General features: G+C 40.0%; 1 protein-coding gene across 4 annotated transcripts in view; it reads right to left on the bottom strand.

Moving 5' to 3' along the window:
* Positions 1-20125, bottom strand: part of BOD1L1 (biorientation of chromosomes in cell division 1 like 1) — a 55679-nt gene that overhangs the window by 21201 nt on the left and 14353 nt on the right. For 3 of the 4 annotated variants that reach the window (XM_067735534.1, XM_067735532.1, XM_067735531.1), the window contains exons 6-12: positions 14540-14706; positions 13281-13392; positions 12484-12622; positions 11058-11130; positions 3012-8982; positions 1066-1130; positions 92-176 (exon numbers count right to left, since the gene is read on the bottom strand). In XM_067735534.1, coding sequence (XP_067591635.1) covers positions 92-176; positions 1066-1130; positions 3012-8982; positions 11058-11130; positions 12484-12622; positions 13281-13392; positions 14540-14706 — 6612 coding nt within the window. The remainder of the gene's footprint in view (positions 1-91; positions 177-1065; positions 1131-3011; positions 8983-11057; positions 11131-12483; positions 12623-13280; positions 13393-14539; positions 14707-20125) is intronic. The other variant, XR_010942918.1, reaches the window with a different exon arrangement.

Genomic DNA, 20125 nt, shown 5'->3' on the forward strand with positions numbered 1-20125 from the left:
TTACAAGTTAGCTACTAATTTTATGTGGCAATAAAAGATAAAACCACATGCAAGGAAAAAGTAATGTGAACAACCACTAAAAGGAGTTTACCGACTCCACTCAGCTTTCTCCCACTTGGACTTTCTGGTGGTGCTGGAATTTCATGATTTTTCTCTTCCTCTGATGGCACAAATACCTAAAAAGTCCAAAGCACCATAACAAATAAGTTAAATGAGGTTTTTGAAATAAGAAGGTAAGTTTAATTCACCTCAAGTGAATTAAACAAAACACCCAACATCCTGTGACAATATAAAAGTCTACTTTCAAGTTTGTGAAATTTAAAAATGAATACTGTCAACCTTCAGAAACAAAAAAATAAAATAAAATAAAATATGATAAAACTAATTTCATCCATCAATGGCTCTCCTATTGCTTTAAAGTAAAAGAGTACAACACACAAGGCCTTTCCTGATCTGCCCCACTTCCTCAAGAGGCTCAAGTCTCACCACAGCTCACCCTGAACCACTGCAGTGCCTGCTGTGATAAAAAAACAAAAACAAAAAAACACCCCCCAAACAGAGATTTTATTCTAAGTATGATGGGAAGCCACTGGAAATTTCAAGCAGAGCAATGACACGACCTAATTTATGTTTTTCAAGATAGCTCTCAGGGCTGTGTGAAGACTAGAGGAGGGACCGGAGAGGAAGAAAGTCCAATGGGGACACTACTGAAGTAGTGGCTTAGATTACGTGGCAGCTATAGAAATAGAAATAGATGGATTCAAGTTATATTTTGGAAATGGACTGAATGTGGGGTGACTGAGGGTGACTCTTGGGTTTCTGGTTTGAGTGGATGGAACTGATGATGGCACTATTAACTGAGGTACTGAGGTTCTTAGCTTTTCCCCTATAGGATGTGACAATAACAAAACTTAAATGTCTTAAGTACAATGAGAAGCTATACTCTGCTTGTATAGCTATACAGAATACAGGAACTATATTCTGCTCAAGTGTACATATGTCTATATATGGTGAAAAGGTACTTACACCACTGACAGTTCAGCATAACTGAATTACCAGCCATACCTCAGTTTTCAAGTTGGCTTTCAGTCCCAATCCTCCCAAATCATTCAATGGAGACTCTTCAGTGCCTAATGAAATTCAAAGCACTAAATCAACTTAAGAATTTGCTTGCAAAATACATCCTGAATCAAAAGGTAACAGAATGTTGTTATCTAGTATGCCATGCCCTCTTCCTCTGCTGTCAATAGAAAACAGTAAAAAGGAATATATACGAAAATTCTCAGATGAAAGGCAAGGGGTCATTTACTCATTTTTGGTGGAGGGGGTGTGTGAAAATGTTTTTTTGCTGTTAAGATGGCTGCCCACAAAGAATGATACAATATTATTTGTGAGGACATCTTATTTCCAAGAATTTTTCTATAGTGATCTACATCAAGTTTGTCCCTAAAAGAAAATATTCTAGGCCACTGTGGTATATTCCCAATAAAGAAGGTGATTTGTGAATAGACTCACTGTACTTGCTTCATGCTGACACAGCAAAGTTGAACATAAAGTTAAAAACTGTGAAGTGGATAAAAAGAGAACAGAATTTTCTCTGCTAGAGACTCAAACCTATCCCTGTCTTGGTCGTTTCTTTCCTTCTCTCTTCTGTCCTGTGACTTCCAGTTTCTCTCACCTGCCCACATGTAAGTCTCCAAAGAAAACCCTTCCTTTCTCCAAGAGGCTGCAAGCTTGCCTTTGCTAAAAGCCCTCCTATTTCTGTTCCTTCAGGGAGAAGAAAAGGGGGGAGGCAGGAGGAATAATAGACTGTAGCAATGGTTGAGTCATAAAAAAACTTCCAGACTGTTCAATTTACCCTAAGCTAAAATCAATGGAAAATTTTAAAGTCACTTATTTCAACCCTTGGGACATTTCTTAATGTCTCCTATCTAAGTCCCTATAATGAACAGGACTAAACCTACTGGCCTCAGCCTCTGGAGGCTGCATTTATATGGTATCTAAGGTCTATTCCAGTTGAAAAGTCCAGGATGCTACAATTTATACAATCAGAGTAGAAAGGAAGACAACATCCCTGATCCCTTCAAGTCCAGCCCATGTGCCCCTCTGAGTTCTCACAGCATTCTGTGGTTAACCCTATTCTAAGCACCTGTCACACTGCAGTGTCATGGCCTATGTACAATACATGGCTAGATTCACAGCTATTTTCCCATCTTGACTATTTATCTTTGAATCCACAGTGGTACCTGGTGTAATGTGTCTGAAGTGGGAGTGTATGAATGACCATGCTTAAAGCTTACACCTTTGAAAGTTACCAACTGTTTCTAACAAGACCAGCACTCTGAAATCTACCAGGAAGGAATGCTTTTCCTTTTCAAACAATTCTAAACCAGAAACTAACTCATTTATATGAACAATAAACTCCATTAAAAATAATGTGCTCCCTCGATTAGCAGTAGCCAGCTAGACTGAACTGACACATAGTTCAAGTCTGTAAGTCAGATAAGGGTTATAATGATGCTTGTTTTTGTACTATTATCTCCTTTTTATACAACAGAAAACTGAGGCTCTGAAGTAATTTTTTTTTTCTAAGAGGCACCTGAGTACTATGCAAGTTATTTAAACTCTCTGAATCTTTTTCCTCATTTGTAAAATAAGGGTGATAAAAAATACACTAATTTCATACGTTGTTGTAAGGGATCTTCATTTTGATTGATAAGAAACCTGAAGGTCCAAGAGGTTTAGTAACTTGCAACAGTCCTGCAGACAACACTTGGCCAGCTGATGACCTGGCTCTCAGGCTCTGGCCTCTGGCCTCATCGCACATGAGAAGCAGGTCTAAGGCTTTAAGCTTTTAAACACAATTTTAGAGAAGCTTGACCTTCAAGTTGGATGAGAGCTATTTTGTAACGTTCTAGAATCCAAACCATCTTTTGGAAGATTGTCTTAAATGTCCTCTACACACAATTATCTTTGTAAAATGCAACAATGTGCACTTAGGAGATTCTCACCTATGTTACGCAAATTCTCTTCAGAAGAAACAGTGACTTCAAGGCCTCCTTCTTCCTGGAAGGACACGGTCATGCTGCTACCATCTCCTGTTTTCTCAGCAGGCGCTGGAGCGCTCCACTTGCCACTGCGATCACTCCTGATAGCCAAGTCCTGCTTGCACTTAGGAGCCGAGAGAGCTACAGCATAGGCAGCAGGAAGAACTGTCATGTGAGAAGGAGCAACTTCTGATTCTTGGCCATTAATACACTCAGTGGTGGTTTTCAAGTTGCCCTCAGGCCCCTGCTGATCATCAGATTTTTTAGCACCAGTATTTACAGCTGTCAAACAGAGCACCCTGACGGAGGAGTCGTTGGCTGCCTGCTCTGCTCCTCGAGGGTCGAGAGGCAAGTCCACACTAACCCCTGCCGGACACCTGCCTGGAGTGCTGTCCCCCGACGTCCCTGCCTCAGGGCTTTCATCTTCTCTCTGATCTTTGCCTGCACAGTCCTTGCCAGACTTCAGTGTCTCTGGTGCACACCCAGCACCTGCAGAGAGCACGCTGACCAACACCCTGTTGTGCCCTTCCCTGGTGCCCACTGCCACCATGGGGCCCACTTCTTTTTCTCCTGTGGATGGCCCAGGATACTGACAGTTGTCCTCAGCAATTAGGCTGGGCAGAGGGGCCTCAGCCTTGCTCATCTTCGAGGCTGACAGGTCATCTTTTCCTTCAGGGTTGCCTGCAGTCAGCTGATTCTCTTCGTGCCTGTCTAGGCCAGTGGCGGCCAGCACACATTCGGCTGTGCTGGTGGAGATGATGGCAGCATCGCTCAAGTCCTCTGTTCCCACAATGGCGAGCTGATCTTCATCCTGTGGGACGGCACCCACCATGACTGCTTCACGTCCTTCTGAGGTGCTGGTGGAAATCATGGCGGTGTCACTCGTCTCCTCCGCTGGTGTGACCAAGGGATGGACTTCCTCCTGAGGGGCAGCACTGGACACTGGGCCCTCGCAGTCTTCTACCGAGCTTGTTGATATGATGGCACTCCCATCTTTCTCCTCCATGCCCAGGATGGATCGCTCATGTTCCCTTCCCACAGCCACACCACAAATGGAGGCCTCGCACTCTTCTGCGATGCTGGTGGAAATGAGGGCACACTCATCTTTCTCCTCCTTGCTGGTTGAAGCGAGGGGGCTCTCGACTTCCGCAGGTGCGCTGGGCATGGGCACATCGAAGTCATCAGCGCTCACCAAGACTGGCCCTTTAGCTCGTTCTTCAACTGCTACAACTGGCTGCTGACTCTCGGCACCTTGGATGGTTGTTGCACTGGAAATGGGCACTTCAAACTCCTCCCCTATGCTTGTGGAAATCATGGCACACTCGTCTTTCTCCTCGTTTCTAGCAGCCGGGAGTTGGCTCTCATCGCTTGACACCGCGCTGGGCATGGGGACCTCAAATTCTTCCACGTTCACTCTGGGGCCCTCCACACTTTCTTCAGTTCTCAGGGCACTTGAACGACCTTCTTCCATACCTACCATCGTGTTTAGCTGCAGGGTGAAATCATTTGTTGTACTGGTAGAAATCATCAAGCCTTTGCCTTGACTTTTACCGCTGGCTAAACAAGCTGGGTTCATAATACTGACACTGGCTTTAGCAGCCACAAGGCCATCACAGTCTTCATTTTCCACAGAAGTGATGATACCTTCATCTGCTTTTTCATCTGGTGACGTGTGATGAGCCTTGTATTCTGGGACTGCACCGGATACAAGAGCCTCATAACTGCCCCCCACCAGGCCAGTGGAAATAGTGGTATCGTTGACGTTTTCTTTTCTGGTGAGCTGACTGTCACTGTGATCTGAAGCTGCATTAGTCATGGGACCCTCGCAACCTTCACGAACCGGAGCCGCTTCGCCCTTTCCTGCAGCTGCGCTGGTCACGCTGCTTTCCACAATCCCTTTGGCACTGGAGCAGATCTCTGCATCTTTAATGTCCTTCTCGGCACCACTCATGCTATCAACATTACTCTCATTTGCATTCGGGATGGCAGCCCCAGCCTCGGCTTCCACATGCCCCACTGCAGTGCCAATCCGACCATCCCCTGCTTCTGCACTTTCACAAATGGACACCCCTTCACCTTCTTCTTCAATCCCTGTGCATGTTGATGCGTGCCCGATCTCATTTCCTCTTCCAGTACTGGTCACGACACCCTCCCCTTCGTCATCTTCCTCCTTCGCGCCTGTGCTGGTCACGATGTCTTCGTCATCGCATGGACCAGCAACGACTAATGGTATGTTGGTGACGTCTTTGGCAACTGTGCTGTCCATTGCACTCTCTCCATTTTCTTCTGATTCGGAACTTAGAGCAAAGCCTTCGCTGCTCTCTTCTGAACCTGTGCAACTTGCCGGCCCCTCCCCATCTTCCTCTGTTATCCCCGTGCTGGTGACCGCGCTTTCACCTTCTGGGCCGTCATTCACAGACCCGCCTCCCTCCTGGGTGGGACTGGTTCCCGCTGGCGTGTCATTATCTACTGGGACCTCAGGGGCCCCTGTAACCCTCCGCTCCTCCTGTGGCCCTGCACCAGCTACTGAGCACATGACGAAGCTATCACTTCTCTGTTCTGCTCCTGTACACGTCACAGTCCCCTCAGTTTCCTTCTTGGGGTCCATTCTCATCATATTTCTCTGGAATCCATCCACCTCTTCACTGCTTAGGGACCCCTCTCTGATTTCTGTGCCAGCACTTGTTACCGCTCCATCACTTTCAACCTCGCTAATAAAAGTAACAGCTCCCTCCACGAGTCCTGAGTCCCCACTTGAAGAACCATCACACTTCCCCTCGGAGCCTGCACTGGTCACAGCGTCATCCTTCTCTTCGGGTGCTGCGCTATTGATGTCGCCTTTGGTGGTCCCCATGGGAGCCGTCACTGGGTCAGCCACTCTTTCTTCTGGCTCGGCCACAGCGCACTCCCCACTTTCTCCTTCCTTGGTGCTTGTGAGGAAAGTTTCACTTTCAGCAAATCCTTCTGTGACAATGCCCCCACCCTCCTCTGCTGCAGCAAAGATGGTGCCTTCCCTGGCTTCCAGCCCAACGTGAAGACAGTGCTTTCTGGAGTGCACACCCATTGTGAGGCCTTCATCTGCCTCGATGCTTGTGCAAGGCAGGGCCACCCTGCCCTCTGCTGTCTCTGCAGACGTGGTTGTGGCATCCCCCGCCTTCACTGGGTTTAGGGGAACACCTCTGTCCTTCCCTTCAGTACTGGTGGCAATGGAAGTCTTTTCTGCTCTACCAGACCTGGCTGTTGCAGTCTCAGCTTTCCGGCTCCTCTGGTATAAAACAGAGGATGCAGTGTTGCTTTCAGCACTGGTGTCCACCTCACTGTTTTCATTCCTTCTGTCAGCATCAGTTGGCAAGTTTTCTATTTCACCTGGGCCTCTACTATGCTTAAGTCCAACAGTTTCAGCACCTTTTTCTGTACTCACACCTACCACCTGATTAACAGCAATGCCATCCTTTTGGCCATTTTCTACAGAAGACTTAATTGTCTGCTTTGAACTCAAGTTACTTCCTTTCCCAGCCACGTCCATTGAACCACCTTCTTTGATAACATTCTCATTTTCCATAGTCATGTCTGTTAACTCACTACCAAGAGGCATGTTTACTTTTCCTTGCTTGCTGTGGAGTACAGTGGCCTGGGAACCTTCTGGAATGTGTCTTTTGTTATCCATGCTTGCTTTTGCTGGTTTATCTACTGTGGAAACTGCATCACCTTCTTTGCTGTCACTTGTCCTAGGGACTTCTGATTCCCTAACGGTCAAGCTTTGGTTAGGGATTTCAGAGTGGTCCACAAGCAAGGTGCTGGCTGTGCCACCTTCTGAAACAGTTCTTTTGTCAACTGAAGGAGTTACACCTGAATCATGAGATTGTTTCTGAGGCACAGCAGTCACAGAACTTAATGACAGGGAGGAGTCTACATTTGTGGAATGTTCAAGAGCAGTATCTCCTTGAGCAACACGTTCCTCAGTGGGCCTGGTGGTGTTTTTCAAATTCTTTTGCGCCCTGTCGCTTTCTGACAGAGCACGAGGTAACAATCGATGACTTGTTTCAGAGTCTACATTCATTTCATGAGTTCCTTGTTGAGTAGGCTCTTTCTCCCCAGGATTCGGTTTGGACACAGCACCTTGGAGATGCACTTTCTTGGTCAGGGTGCTTTTATGGTCAGCGTGCTTTTCAGAATTACCAACAGTTCCTGTTCCACGTCCTGATTTACAGGCTGGAGCTGCTGTTTTTGAATCTACTATGGAAGTTCGTAACTCATCCTTTAGAACTGTAGTGGTTTTTTGTTTTGTAATATTTTCTGAGTCAATGTCTTGCTGAGAACTACTGCTTCTGATGTTTTGGGTTTTTGGTACTTCCAATGCATTTTCCATGGCTGGCTCCAGATCAATTTCCATTGGCTCTTGTTCAGGCATCAAGGCAGGATCACTGCTTTTTTTGGGTCTCTGAAGGGAGGAACTACTGGGAGTGCCCAAAGGGTTTGCTGCTGGCTTTTCTTCTCCTTTGGTCATTTCTTGGGATAAGCTTCCTCTTCGATTTTCACACAACCGTCTGCTTAATTTCTTTTCCACGACTGAACTGTTTCCTCTGGGCTTTTCATGACTGCTGTCAACTTCCTTACCATCCTTATCCTCTGACTTATTTTCTTCCTTCTTTTTCACGTCCTTACTACTATGCTTTAAGCTCCTGCTTTTGTGCCCATCTGATAACTTTCTCTCAAGTCTGGCAGAGCTTGACTCTTTATCACCCTTGTGCTTCTCCTTTGCTAGTGGTAACTTCGCTCTGTGACTGGACTCTCTCTGTGCACCGTGTGTTGAAGAGGCAGTGCTCTCTGATGCAGGTTCCATACCACTTTCCTCAGAAGGTCTGTCTTCAACTCTAGACTTCCGCAGCCTATCTGGGTCACTTTCTTCTGTGTTCTTCTCCTTATCTGGTTTTGAAGTGGTCACCTGTTTCGTGACATTTTCTTGTGATTCTGTTTCAACTGCTTTTAACTGTTTGCCTTGGCTTTTGGATTTAGACTTTAACACAAGTTTCTCTTCTAACAAGCTCTTGGTTCTTCGCTTCTCCTTGTGAACAACGTCTTCTGCTTTTGAATTACTATCTACATTAGTCGAGTCCGTATCACATTTATCCTCTGAGTAACTTTCACTTCTTCTCTGTAATGTGCTTCCATGTTGCTTGGAACTCAGAGAATCTTTCTGAATTTTAGAATCACTTGATCTTCTTGATTTGTGCTCTGCCTTAGTTTTGTCGGCTGAACCGTGTCTCTCTTTTCTGTTGTTTTCTTTACGAACATTCTCATCAGTTTTTATAATATATTCAGAAACTGGTTTACCATCTTTGCCCAAAATTGATAATTTCCTTTCATTCCTATGTTTACTTTTTCGTTCAGCTTTATCATCTGAAGAAAGCCTTGTTTGTTGACTTGGCTTCTGAATGTTTTCATCAACTTTCAAGCCTTTCTCAGAAGAGTGAAGCTCAGTCTCATCACCTGTTTTATGTGTACTGTCACCTTTATACTTGTGTTTTGTAGACAGTTTGTCTTCTGACAAAGTTTTCTCTTTTTCAGGCTTGTCCTTGGAGGATTTTGTCTCTTTCTTAGGCAGGCTTCTCAAGTATGGTGTTTCAGACTCATCCCTCTTTAGATGCTTTTCATTTTTAAGTGTGCATTTCTGTTTCTGGGGTTCTTCTGTGCCACTTTCTGACCGTTCCACTGGCCTCTTCCCATCTCTCATGTCAGTCTCTTCCTGCACTCCTTCCACCACAACAGGGGTTGAGGTCCGTCTTTTATGTTCCCTTTCTATTTTGGATTCATTTTTGTTTTCATCAGCTGAATGCAAAGACTCTGAAAGTCTCCGAGCAGGTTTACTTGGTTCACTCTTTGCATGAATGTGCTTCAAATCCTTTGAAGAAGATACTTTTTCCTTTTCACAATGCTGTAAGAAAATAAAAGTTAAAATGTAAGAAATACTAACATTAACTTTTATATTCACATCTAACATTTCGGTGCATATAGTACGTTGAGTGCTGTCACATGTTACACCTTACTCATTTAACCTTTGCCAGCAGCCAGTAGATATTGTTAACTTCATTCTATGCATCAGGAACCTGAAACTCAGCATGATTCAATAACTTGACACCTAGCAATGAGTTCAGATGATTTCATTCTGAGTCTAGTACCCTTCCCACTACATTGCAGCATCTTTTTAGAGAGTAGTTCTTTCTCCTGAGATAGGTCCATGCATTTAGGAGGCCTTCTTAAACTCTAAGTTGCCAAAGCCCACTAATGCCCAGTGGTCATTAATAAATATAAGCTGAAAGAATGACAAAGCAATGTTCTTTTTAGTCCAAAAGCTGAAAACCTAATGAAGCCAATTTAAAAATTTTGCAATGAAATAAAAGTTTCTTATATTTTAATTTAGAAACCCAAATTATTTACAGGAACTCCATGAATTTAGGTTACCTGTAAGACAAGCTACTTAGGAAGCTTCAAATGCACACAATAACTCATGGTAATAATAATGTTATATATAATGTATGTATACATTGATGTATCCAAGGGAAGATACTAATAGACCAGAACATCCAAACTTTCCTCCCTATCCCACAGTACAGCTCTGAGGGGATTAATGTTAATGACTAAGCACACTCTAATAAAGACTCATGGACTAGCTATAATTATTCTTATTCAAATAATGGGCTGAAGTACTCAGAAAGCCCTCTGTGTCTCTGGGTCAATTTATCACTGCATCTTTTTACATTTTAGCAACTACTAATATTGGGATCAACATCTTAAAAAAATACTTTAAAATTAAACTCCTCAAAGAAAGAACAGGGATTTCATCAACCTAATTTTACAGTAAGTTCTAACCAATCAATGTGAATAAAATTTTATGAGATTTTTCACAGAAATTTCTCATAAAATAAAGTTAAATATTTTAAAGATATGCCATTAGAATATCAGGATATACTTACAAATATGCCTCTAATTTCTGGATGAAGACATCAAGAACATTTACTGGCTATGAATAAATAATTACTAAACCATTGTTTCCCTTACAAGTGTTAAGATAGTTCAGCTACAGAGTTATAAATATGGCAGTATACATAAACATTTAAACCCAGTGAAAACAAAAGTTTATCTCAAGAAAATAAGGCAAAAAGGAGAAGAAATGTACTTATTGACCATTTTGGGGGTAGTTTTATGTACATATTTTTACTATTTAAAATGATCACATCTTAGAAACAATCTAAGTGCTCAACTAAGAGGAAATGCTTAAATTATGGTATTCAATATAATATTATACAATCAAATATTATAATTAGGAAGTCACAGCATATAATGAGCAAAGAGGGAACATTAAAAACACTTTGCAGGGCTTCCCTGGCGGCGCAGTGGTTGAGAGTCCGCCTGCCGATGCAGGGGACATGGGTTCATGTCCCAGTCCAGGAGGATCCCACATGCCACGGAGCGGCTGGGCCCATGAGCCATGGCCGCTAGGCCTGCGCGTCCAGAGCCTGTGCTCCGCAGTGGGAGAGGCTGCAACAGTGACAGACCCACGTACCACAAAAAAAAAAACCCCAAAAAACAAAAACACTTTGCAAGATTACATCTATCTACAAAATTATGAACATATGTTGATGAGAATGGAAGAGAATAGAACAGACAATCTATTTGTAGAGGGATTTTAGCTTTTTTCCCTTTTCTTTTTCATTATTATTCCTGGCAATTTTATTATTGCCAATATAGGAAATAAGAAGTGGGGAAGTTGGGGGAAGGGAAGGGAGTAGAAAAGTAGCTATTATCCAGATAAAAGATCATAAGAATCAACTTGCCAAAATGAGGACTTCACGTCATAATACGATGGGGGTGTTAGAATGCTGAATGTGATGGATTTTTTATTCAACTTGGAAAAAATCAGATTGTATTCTAAGTTTTACTACAAAGGACTGAATGGCGTATATCTAACAAAAGAACAGTTAAAATGGGGTTTTATTAATTAAGACACACCTCACTTGTTTTGAGGGTTTCTTTGGAATCTTCTTCAGATTGCTGTTTCTTTTTAGAATTCTCGTCAACATTCCTAGGTGGGGGAAAAAATGAAATATGAAAGACGGAAGAGATATGGGAACATATGTATATGTGTAACTGATTGACTTTGTTATAAAGCAGAAACTAACACACCATTGTAAAGCAATTATACTCCAATAAAGATATAAAAAAAAAAAAAAGTGAAATATGAACTCTGAATCAAATATCAGAATTTCTCAGCAAGATTAAAAAAAAACCTTAGCTTTTCTTTACTATAAACATTTAATTTGTACATAGAGACTTGTGAATTTCAATTTAAATCCTATTCTTGGTCAACAGTGAAGAACTCAATCCCAAATGTGACATGGAACACTCTTGGCCCTATAGGAAAGTATTCTTGAAACAAAATTTCCTGAATGTTGCTTGAAGATGAATATGATATGGGCTACAATTTCATTTTGAAAGTCTTATCTTTTGAATAAACAGGGTAGTTTTATTTATTCAGATCGACAGGAATGAGGTCTATAAGAAAAATGAGAGGTAACTCCTCCCACTGAGTTCTGCAAATGATTGATTCAGCTATCTTCAAGTTTAAGATAAATTTATATAACTGCATCACAATGGAACAGCAAAGTTATAGCCCATGGCTAGACAGCCACTCTCAATCTCTTCAGCTTTGTAATTCTTATAGAATTAACCATGATAATGCAGTGCTAAAAAAAATTTTGGCTTGGACCTCTGGTTTATGGGGAGAAGCATGAGATTCTGGTGAAGTGAACTGCCTGGAAAGTCTGGAGAATGGAAGCAGTCACTGTCAGTAAGAGGTAACTGAAGGCTTCCCTGGTGGCACAGTGGTTGAGAGTCCGCCTGCCAATGCAGGGGACATGGGTTCGTGCCCCGGTCCAGAAAGATCCCACATGCTGCGGAGCGGCTGGGCCCATGAGCCATGGCCGCTGAGCCTGCACGTCCGGAGCCTGTGCTCCGCAACGGGAGAGGCCACAACAGTGAGAGGCCCGTGTACCACAAAAAAAAAAAAAAAGAGGTAACTGAATGTCCAGAACAGGGATACTTCCTGAGTACTTCTAGAGTGTCTATAAAACTCTCTGAAATTCTAGAGCAACTGTGTGCTTATGCATTTGCATTTTTCTGGGCAAAGAGCCCATAGCTTCCGTCAGATTATCTAAAAAGTCTGCCCCCTCAAAAGATTAGTATACACTACTTTGAAACATTATAGATATTAATACAATGAATTATGATACTGAAAAGGAAACCCTAAGGTCTTTCATAAACATGAAATAACATACACATTAAAGGTCTCACTCTTTACTGTCATTTTCAAAGCCTCTCTTCTGAAAGCATGACGAGAGAATGTTACAGTGAGAATGTGGCCAGATAAAATATGTACCTGGAATCCTTTTTTCTCTTTTTGCTTAAGGCTACCTTTTTCTCTAAAACTTTCCGTTCTTTAAGGACTTCTTTACTTCGGGGGGCTTTGGGTTCCAAACTCTTTGTTGATGATTCTTCTAAGTCCACACTACTTTTGCCTGGGAAAGAAGCAATCAATAAACTGTATCTCACAACAGAGTTTTAAAAACAGTGTAATATTTATTTTTCATTAAGGTTTTCTAATCACTGTAAAAATGCAAAATGGCTTTAATATCTCTAAGCTGTGTTAGAATAAAAATAATTTTTTAGATGGAGAAGTCGTATTTTTTATTTCAAATGTTCATATATGTATATCTGTGTATTTTATATCACACAAGATCAGTGTCCAGAGGAAGTTCAATTTTATTCAATGAAATATTCCAGATAAATGTTTGACATTTTGGTTAACATAAAGTGTAGATGAATTCCATTATTATCACTGCAAGGCTTGAGGACTCACAGGTTAACAATAAATTTTCCAGTGATAATTCATTCCACCATCACTGGAGAATAAATTGCTAACATGTGAGGTGTATTATCTGGTATGTGATAGAATGTTTACTTTAGATACAGAAATATAATTTAAAAAGTGATGAAACACATTAGATTAAAAAGGAAATCTTCCATACTTTAAAATACATAATTTAAAAAAGTGAAGTTTTTTTGAGATATGATTATAAAATGATCAAAATTATATCTCATAAGTTATATTAATAGCTACAAAATAATGGAGTATATAAGGTAGTTTAAAATATTAAAAGTTAACATCTCCCATACCTTGATTCTTAGCTTTTGAAGACTTTGTCTTTTCTGCTTTCTGTTTTCGTTTTTCCTCAAGTTTCTCTCTATTAATTTGCCTTCTTAAAAGCCTCTCTTCTTTTTCTTTAGCCTAAAACCACAAAATATTCATAATTATCCTGACAGATTATCAGGCAAAAGCAAAAACACTTTGGGGAAAAAAGCACACTTGCCCTTCAGATGTTCTTACAAATTAATGGGCTCTGCAAAAGTGCATATTTACTACTATATACATATGTGCGTATGTGCATGTGCATGTGTTTCAATCTGGACGTTACCAGAGGAATAAATGAGAGAAAAGTTAAACTTTTCCATTACTCTTAAAGAATACCGTCAATTTAAAGGTATCATTTTGGGAAGTGGTGGCTTAATAAACTGCTATTTCAGTTAAAAGGATAGCTGTAAAAATATCTATGAGCATCAAGTGTAGAGGTAGGTCTCCATAATTTTTTGATTTTCTCAAAAAAGAAAGTTGAAATACAGATTCAAGTGACAGGCTAGTCCTACAACAAATGTGACCTTCTGGTCATAATCTCAGGACCCAGGTTTTAGACATGGGACTTTCTGCAGTCATATTTTAAAGCCAGGGAAAATCCAGTCATTGTGTGTTACTCCACCATCTCTTTCCCACCCAGAACTCAAAGCCTCAAAGCACCAAACATCCTAAGCATAAGCGTAACTCCTTATCAACTAATCTCAAGAGATAAGCCACTATTAACATTTTGGTGCACTTCCTTCAAGTAATTTTTCATGTAGTAATATTTCCTCAATCTATGATGCACAATTTTTCATATTTTAATGTTTCTGATATCATAAGCCATCTTAAAATTGATGTACATATACAAGGTAGCAATTTTTTTCTCTAAAAACCTGTTAATAATAGCACATCTTAGAAGTTTTTTCAAATGCAGGAAATATGTGGATGGACTGCGCTTCCTTCTTAATATTATGTTAATGGCTGATGTCATCTCTCTTTATGGCTGGATCCATATTTGAGTCAAACATTTCGACACTGTGAAACACCTAGGTTGTTACCAGTTTTTCACTACCACGAATCATGATATGAACACCTCCATCATATGTTTATGTCTATTCTGCCTAGTTAAATGACAAGGTTCCTGAAAGTAGAACCTATATGTCACTGTTTCAAATGCTCACCAGTACCTTGTAAACAGACTAGTCAAGTTTGCCAACCTGACTTAACATGTTAAAATAATAAGAGATCAAATCTGACTTACTATAGATTGCCGCCGTTGTTCTACAGTAAGCTCGTCATCAGAATCACTATAATACTTTGAATAAAGATATGGTTTATGAACATAAGCATGCCGTATACTTTTTGCTTTTCCGTCACTGGGATCATTGGTTTGAGTTTTTGTTTTGTTCTGCTTGTTCTTTTCTTCGTCTGGAAGAAAATCAATAGAAAGATCAGTGCTTCTGTCAATCAGCAATAAGATCAACATTATGCTTGATCAGCAGTAAGAGGCAAAAGTAGTATCAATGTAGTTTGAGTGTATTTGTAGGTCTGACAGGAGAAATATCAGTATCTGAACATCCAGATATTGACATTTTTAAAGGCTATAATCCATTTATTTATTTATTTATTTATTTAGGCTGCACCACATGTCATGTGGAACTTCCCCAACCAGTGATTGAATCTGTGCCCCCTGCACTGGAAATGCGGAATCTTAACCACTGGACCACCAGATAAGTCCTCTTGACTTATTAATTTTTTCCTTTCTTTCAGCTTCTCACATATCAAAAAGGCAAAGAAAAATTAGGCCTTATAGTTATTTATGTTTCTTTGACAAATAGTTAATCCTCATTTGTATGAAAATAGACTTGGTATGAATGCTTTACCAGTATTTAATTGAAAAAATTCACCTGAAGCAACACTTTAAAGTAAACTTGAGATGTTAATGATAACCTGTGATCTTTCTTTTATGGAAGAGGGAAGAATCAATAATTGGCCCTACACCAAGTATATACTAAAACCCCTCTACCTGAGGAAGGAGGATAAGTTCCCCATGGCACAGCAAGAAGTAAAGAAGTGGTACTAAGTACTTCTTAGTACTCTCAAAAGAGCCATTTTCTTACTTTTTGGATCTCATATATAGAAAATCTAGTTCTGTCCAGGAAAAACCTTGAAAAGACCCAATAAAGGATCTAGAATTAAAATTTCCATTTGGCTAGAGAAAGTGGAGTTTTAACAGGAAGACAGCATTCTTCCTACATTGGTACTCAAATGACCTCATGACGATAATTATGAAGAGTGGAGATTGCTGCTAATTCAGTTTTTTAATGGATACTAAGAAAAGAATGAAAAATGGGAGATACAGAAAAATACATCTGTGGCATTAAAACCTTCTACTTTTTCTCCCCTATGGTTTTCTCTCTAGGTATTCTATCCAAGAGCCAGCAACAAAGTTACAAGATGCTACCTACAGGCAATTGCAAATCATATTCAATATTTTTGACTTTTCAAAAGGCCATAAATAATATTTAATCATGTGGTAAAGAGCAGCATAAGGTATTGATTATAAGCCCAGACACAGGTTTGAAATGGCGCTGTGCTCACTAGTTATAACACCCTGGACGAGACACCCTGTCTTGGCAACTCTGTTTCCTCACCTGCACCTATACAATAGTGTAATAACTGAGCACAGTGCCTGGAACACACTAAGTACTTAATAAGGGTTGGCTGAAAAACAAACTATATAATAAAAGAGAGGTCTGGTCTTTCTTCTCCATTCTGGGAGGTAATCTCTAAGCCTTTGGAATGCCATGCCTGATAGGAGTGTTTTTATTTACCTAGGGTCATGGGTCAAGCCAAATTGCCCTAATAGTGTGATTTAGGGTGGAAGCATTGGGTCATGGGGTACCAGTTTGACCTCCAGAGGGGCTGGAGGCTGAGGCCAGACACATGGGCAGTCAACTAGGTGTATATGATGAAGCCCCAATAAAAACTTCAGATGTAAAGACTCCAGTGAGTTTCCCCGCTTGGCAATAATCTGTATACTGTCAGATATCAATGCCAGGAAGGGCACCGTGTCCACAACACCACAAGGAAAGGACAATTGGGAGACAGCAGAAGCAAGAAGAAGTACAATCCTGCAGCCTGCAGAACAAAATCCACAATCACAGAAAATTATATGAAATGAAATGGTAAAGGTATACATGTCCCAGGTAAAGGAAGAAGATAAAACCCCAGGAAAACAACTAAGTAAAGTGGAGATAGGCAACCTTCCGGAAAAATAATTCAGGATAATGATAGTGAAGATGATCCAGGATCTTGGAAAAAGAGTGGAGGCAAGGATTGAGAAGATGCAAGAAATGTTTAATAAAGACCTAGAAGAACTAAAGAAAAAACAAACAGATGAACAATATAATAACTGAAATGAAAAAGACCCCAGAAGGAATTAATCACAGAATAAGTGAGGCAGAAGAACGGATAAGTGATCTCGAAGACAGAATGGTGGAAACCACTGCTGCAGAACAAAATAAAGAAAAAAGAATGAAAAGAAATGAAGACAGTCTAAGAGACCTCTGGGATAACATTAAATGCACCAACATTCGCATTATAGGGGTCCCAGAGGAAGAAGAGAGAGAGAAAGGACCTGAGAAAATATTTGAAGAGATAAATCCTAAAAAATTCCCTAACATGGGAAAGGAAACAGTCACCCAAGTTCAGGAAGCACAGAGTCCCAGTTAGGATAAACCCAAGGAGGAACATGCTGAGACACACAGTAATCAAACTGACAAAATTAAAGACAAAGAAAAAAAATTAAAAGCAACAAGGGAAAAATGACAAACAACATACAAGGGAATCCCCATGAAGTTATCAGTTGATTTTTTAGCAGAAACTCTGCAGGCCAGAAGGGAGTGGCATGATACATTTAAAGCAATGAAAGGGAAGAACCTACAACTAAGAATACCCTACCCAGCAAGGTTCTCACTCAGATTTGACAGAGAAATCAAAAGCTTCACAGACAAGCAAAAGCTAAGAGAGTTCAGCACCACCAGACCAGCTTTGCAACAAATGCTAAAGGAACTTCTCTAGGCAGGGAAGACATCAGCAGCTTAAAACAATCTTGTACATACATAGACTGCTATATCAAAACTGCATGGGAACAGCAAACCCAAAAACTACTACACACACACACACACTCTCTCTCTCTCTCTCTCTCTCCCACACACACACACACACACACACACACACACACACACACAGAAAAAGCAACCTGAACACAACACTAAGGATGGTCATCAAACCACAGAAGAGAACCAGAGAGGAAGGGAAGAAAAAAGACCTACAAAAACAAACCCCAAACAATTAAGAAAACAGCAATAGGAACTTATACATTGATAATTACCTTAAATGTAAATGGATTAAATGCTCCAACCGAAAAACACAGACTGGCTGAATAAATACAAAAAGAAGACCCATATATATGCTGTCTATAACAGACCCACTTCAGACCTAGGGACACATACAGACTGAAAGTGAGGGGATGGAGAAAGGTATTCCACACAAAGAGAGATCAAAAGAATGCTGAAGTAGCAATACTCATATCAGACAAAATGGACTTTAAAATAAAGACTGTTATAAGAGACAAAGAAGGACACTACATAATGATCAAGGGATCAATCCAATTATAAATATATATGCACTCAACATAGGAGCACATCAATATATAAGGCAAATACTAACAGCCATAAAGGGAGAAATCAACAGTAACACAATAAGAGTTGGGGACTTTTAACACTCCATTCTCAGCAATGCACAGATCACCCAGACAGAAAATTAATAAGGAAACACAGGCCTTAAATGATACATTAGACCAGATGGACTTAATTGATATTTATAGAGCATTCCATCTAAAATCAGCAGAATTCACATTCTTCTCATGCACACATGGAACATTCTCCAGGATTGACCACATGCTGGGCCTTAAAGCGAATCTTGGTAAATTTAAGAAAACTGAAATCATATCAAGCATCTTTTCCAACCACAATGTTATGAGATTAGAAATAAACTAAAAGAAAAAAAAATTGTAAAAAAGCACAAACATATGGAGGCCACAAAACATGCGACTAAACAACCAATGGATCACTGAAGAAATCAAAGAGGAAATCAAAAAATACCTAGAGAAAATGAAAATGAAAGCAAAGATCCAAAACCTATGGGATGCAGCAAAGGTAGTTCTAAGAGGGAAGTTTATAGCAATACAGTATTACCTCAGGAAAAAAGAAAAATCTCAAATAAACAACCTAACCTTACATCTAAAGCAACTAGAGAAAGAAGAACAAGCAAAACCTAAAGTCAGTAGAAGGAAAGAAAATATAAAGACCAGAGCAGAAATAAATGAAATAGAGATGAAGAAAACAATAGCAAAGATCAATGAAACTGAAAGCCAGCTCTTTGAGAAGATAAACAAAATTGATAAACCATTAGCCAGACTCATCAAGAAAAAGAGGAAGAGGACTCAAATCAATAAAATTAGAAATGAAAAAGAAGTTACAACAGACACTGCAGAAATACAAAGCATCCTAAGAGACTACTACAAGCAACTGTATGCCAATAAAATGGACAATCTGGAAGAAATGGACAAATTCCTAGAAAGGTACAATCTTCCGAGACTGACCAGGAAGAAATAGGAAACATGAACAGACTGACCACAAGTACTCAAATTGAAACTGTGATAAAAAAAACTCCCAACAAACAAAAGTCCAAGACCAGATAGCTTCACAGGTGAATTCTTTGAAACATTTAGAAAAGAGCTAACACCTATCTTTCTGAAATTGTTCCAAAAAATTGCAGATGGAGGAAATGCCCAAACTCATTGTATGAGGCCACCATCACCCTGATACCAAAACCAGACAAAGGTATCACAAAAAAAGAAAATTACAGGCCAATATCACTGATGAACATAATAAAAATCCTCAAAATACTAGCAATCTGAATCTAACAGTACATTAAAAGGATCATACACCATGATCAAGTAGGATTCCTTCCAGGGATACAAGGAGTTTTTAATATCCGTAAATCAATCAATGTGATACAAGAACAAATTGAAGAGTAAAAACCATATGATCATCTTAATAGATGCAGAAAAAGCTTTTGACAAAATTCAACACCCATTTATGATAAAAAACTCTCCAGAAAGTGGGCACAGACGGAACATACTTCAACATAATAAAAGCCATATACATAAACCTAACATCATACTCAGCGGTAAAAAGTGGGATTGCAGGATCCCACTTTAGCTTTTAGCGGTAAAAAGCTAAAAGCATTTCCTCTAAGATCAGGAACAAGACAAGGATGTCCGCTTTCGCCACTTTTATTCAACAGTTTCGGAAATCCTAGCTATGGCAATCAGAAAATAAATAAATAAATAAAAGGAACCCAAATTGGAAAAGAAGAAGTTAAACTGTCACTGTCTGCAGATGATATGATACTATATGTATAAAATCCTAAAGACGCTACCAGAAATCTACTAGAGCTCATCAATGAATTTGGTAAAGTCGCAGGCTACAAAATTAATACACAGAAATCTCTTGCATTTCTATACACTAACAACAAAAGGTCAGAAAGAGAAATTCAAGAAACAATCCCACTTAACATCACATCAAAAAGAATAATATATGTAGAAATAAACCTACTTAAGGAGACAAAAGACCTGTACTCCGAAAACTGTAAGATGCTGATGAAAGAAATCAAAGATGACACAAACAGACGGAAAGATATACCACATTCTTGGATCGGGAGAATCATTATTGTCAAAATGACTATACTACCCAAGGCAATCTACAGATTCAATGCA

This window comes from Pseudorca crassidens, chromosome 4 (assembly GCF_039906515.1).
Source record: "Pseudorca crassidens isolate mPseCra1 chromosome 4, mPseCra1.hap1, whole genome shotgun sequence".
NCBI classification, from domain to species: domain Eukaryota; kingdom Metazoa; phylum Chordata; class Mammalia; order Artiodactyla; family Delphinidae; genus Pseudorca; species Pseudorca crassidens.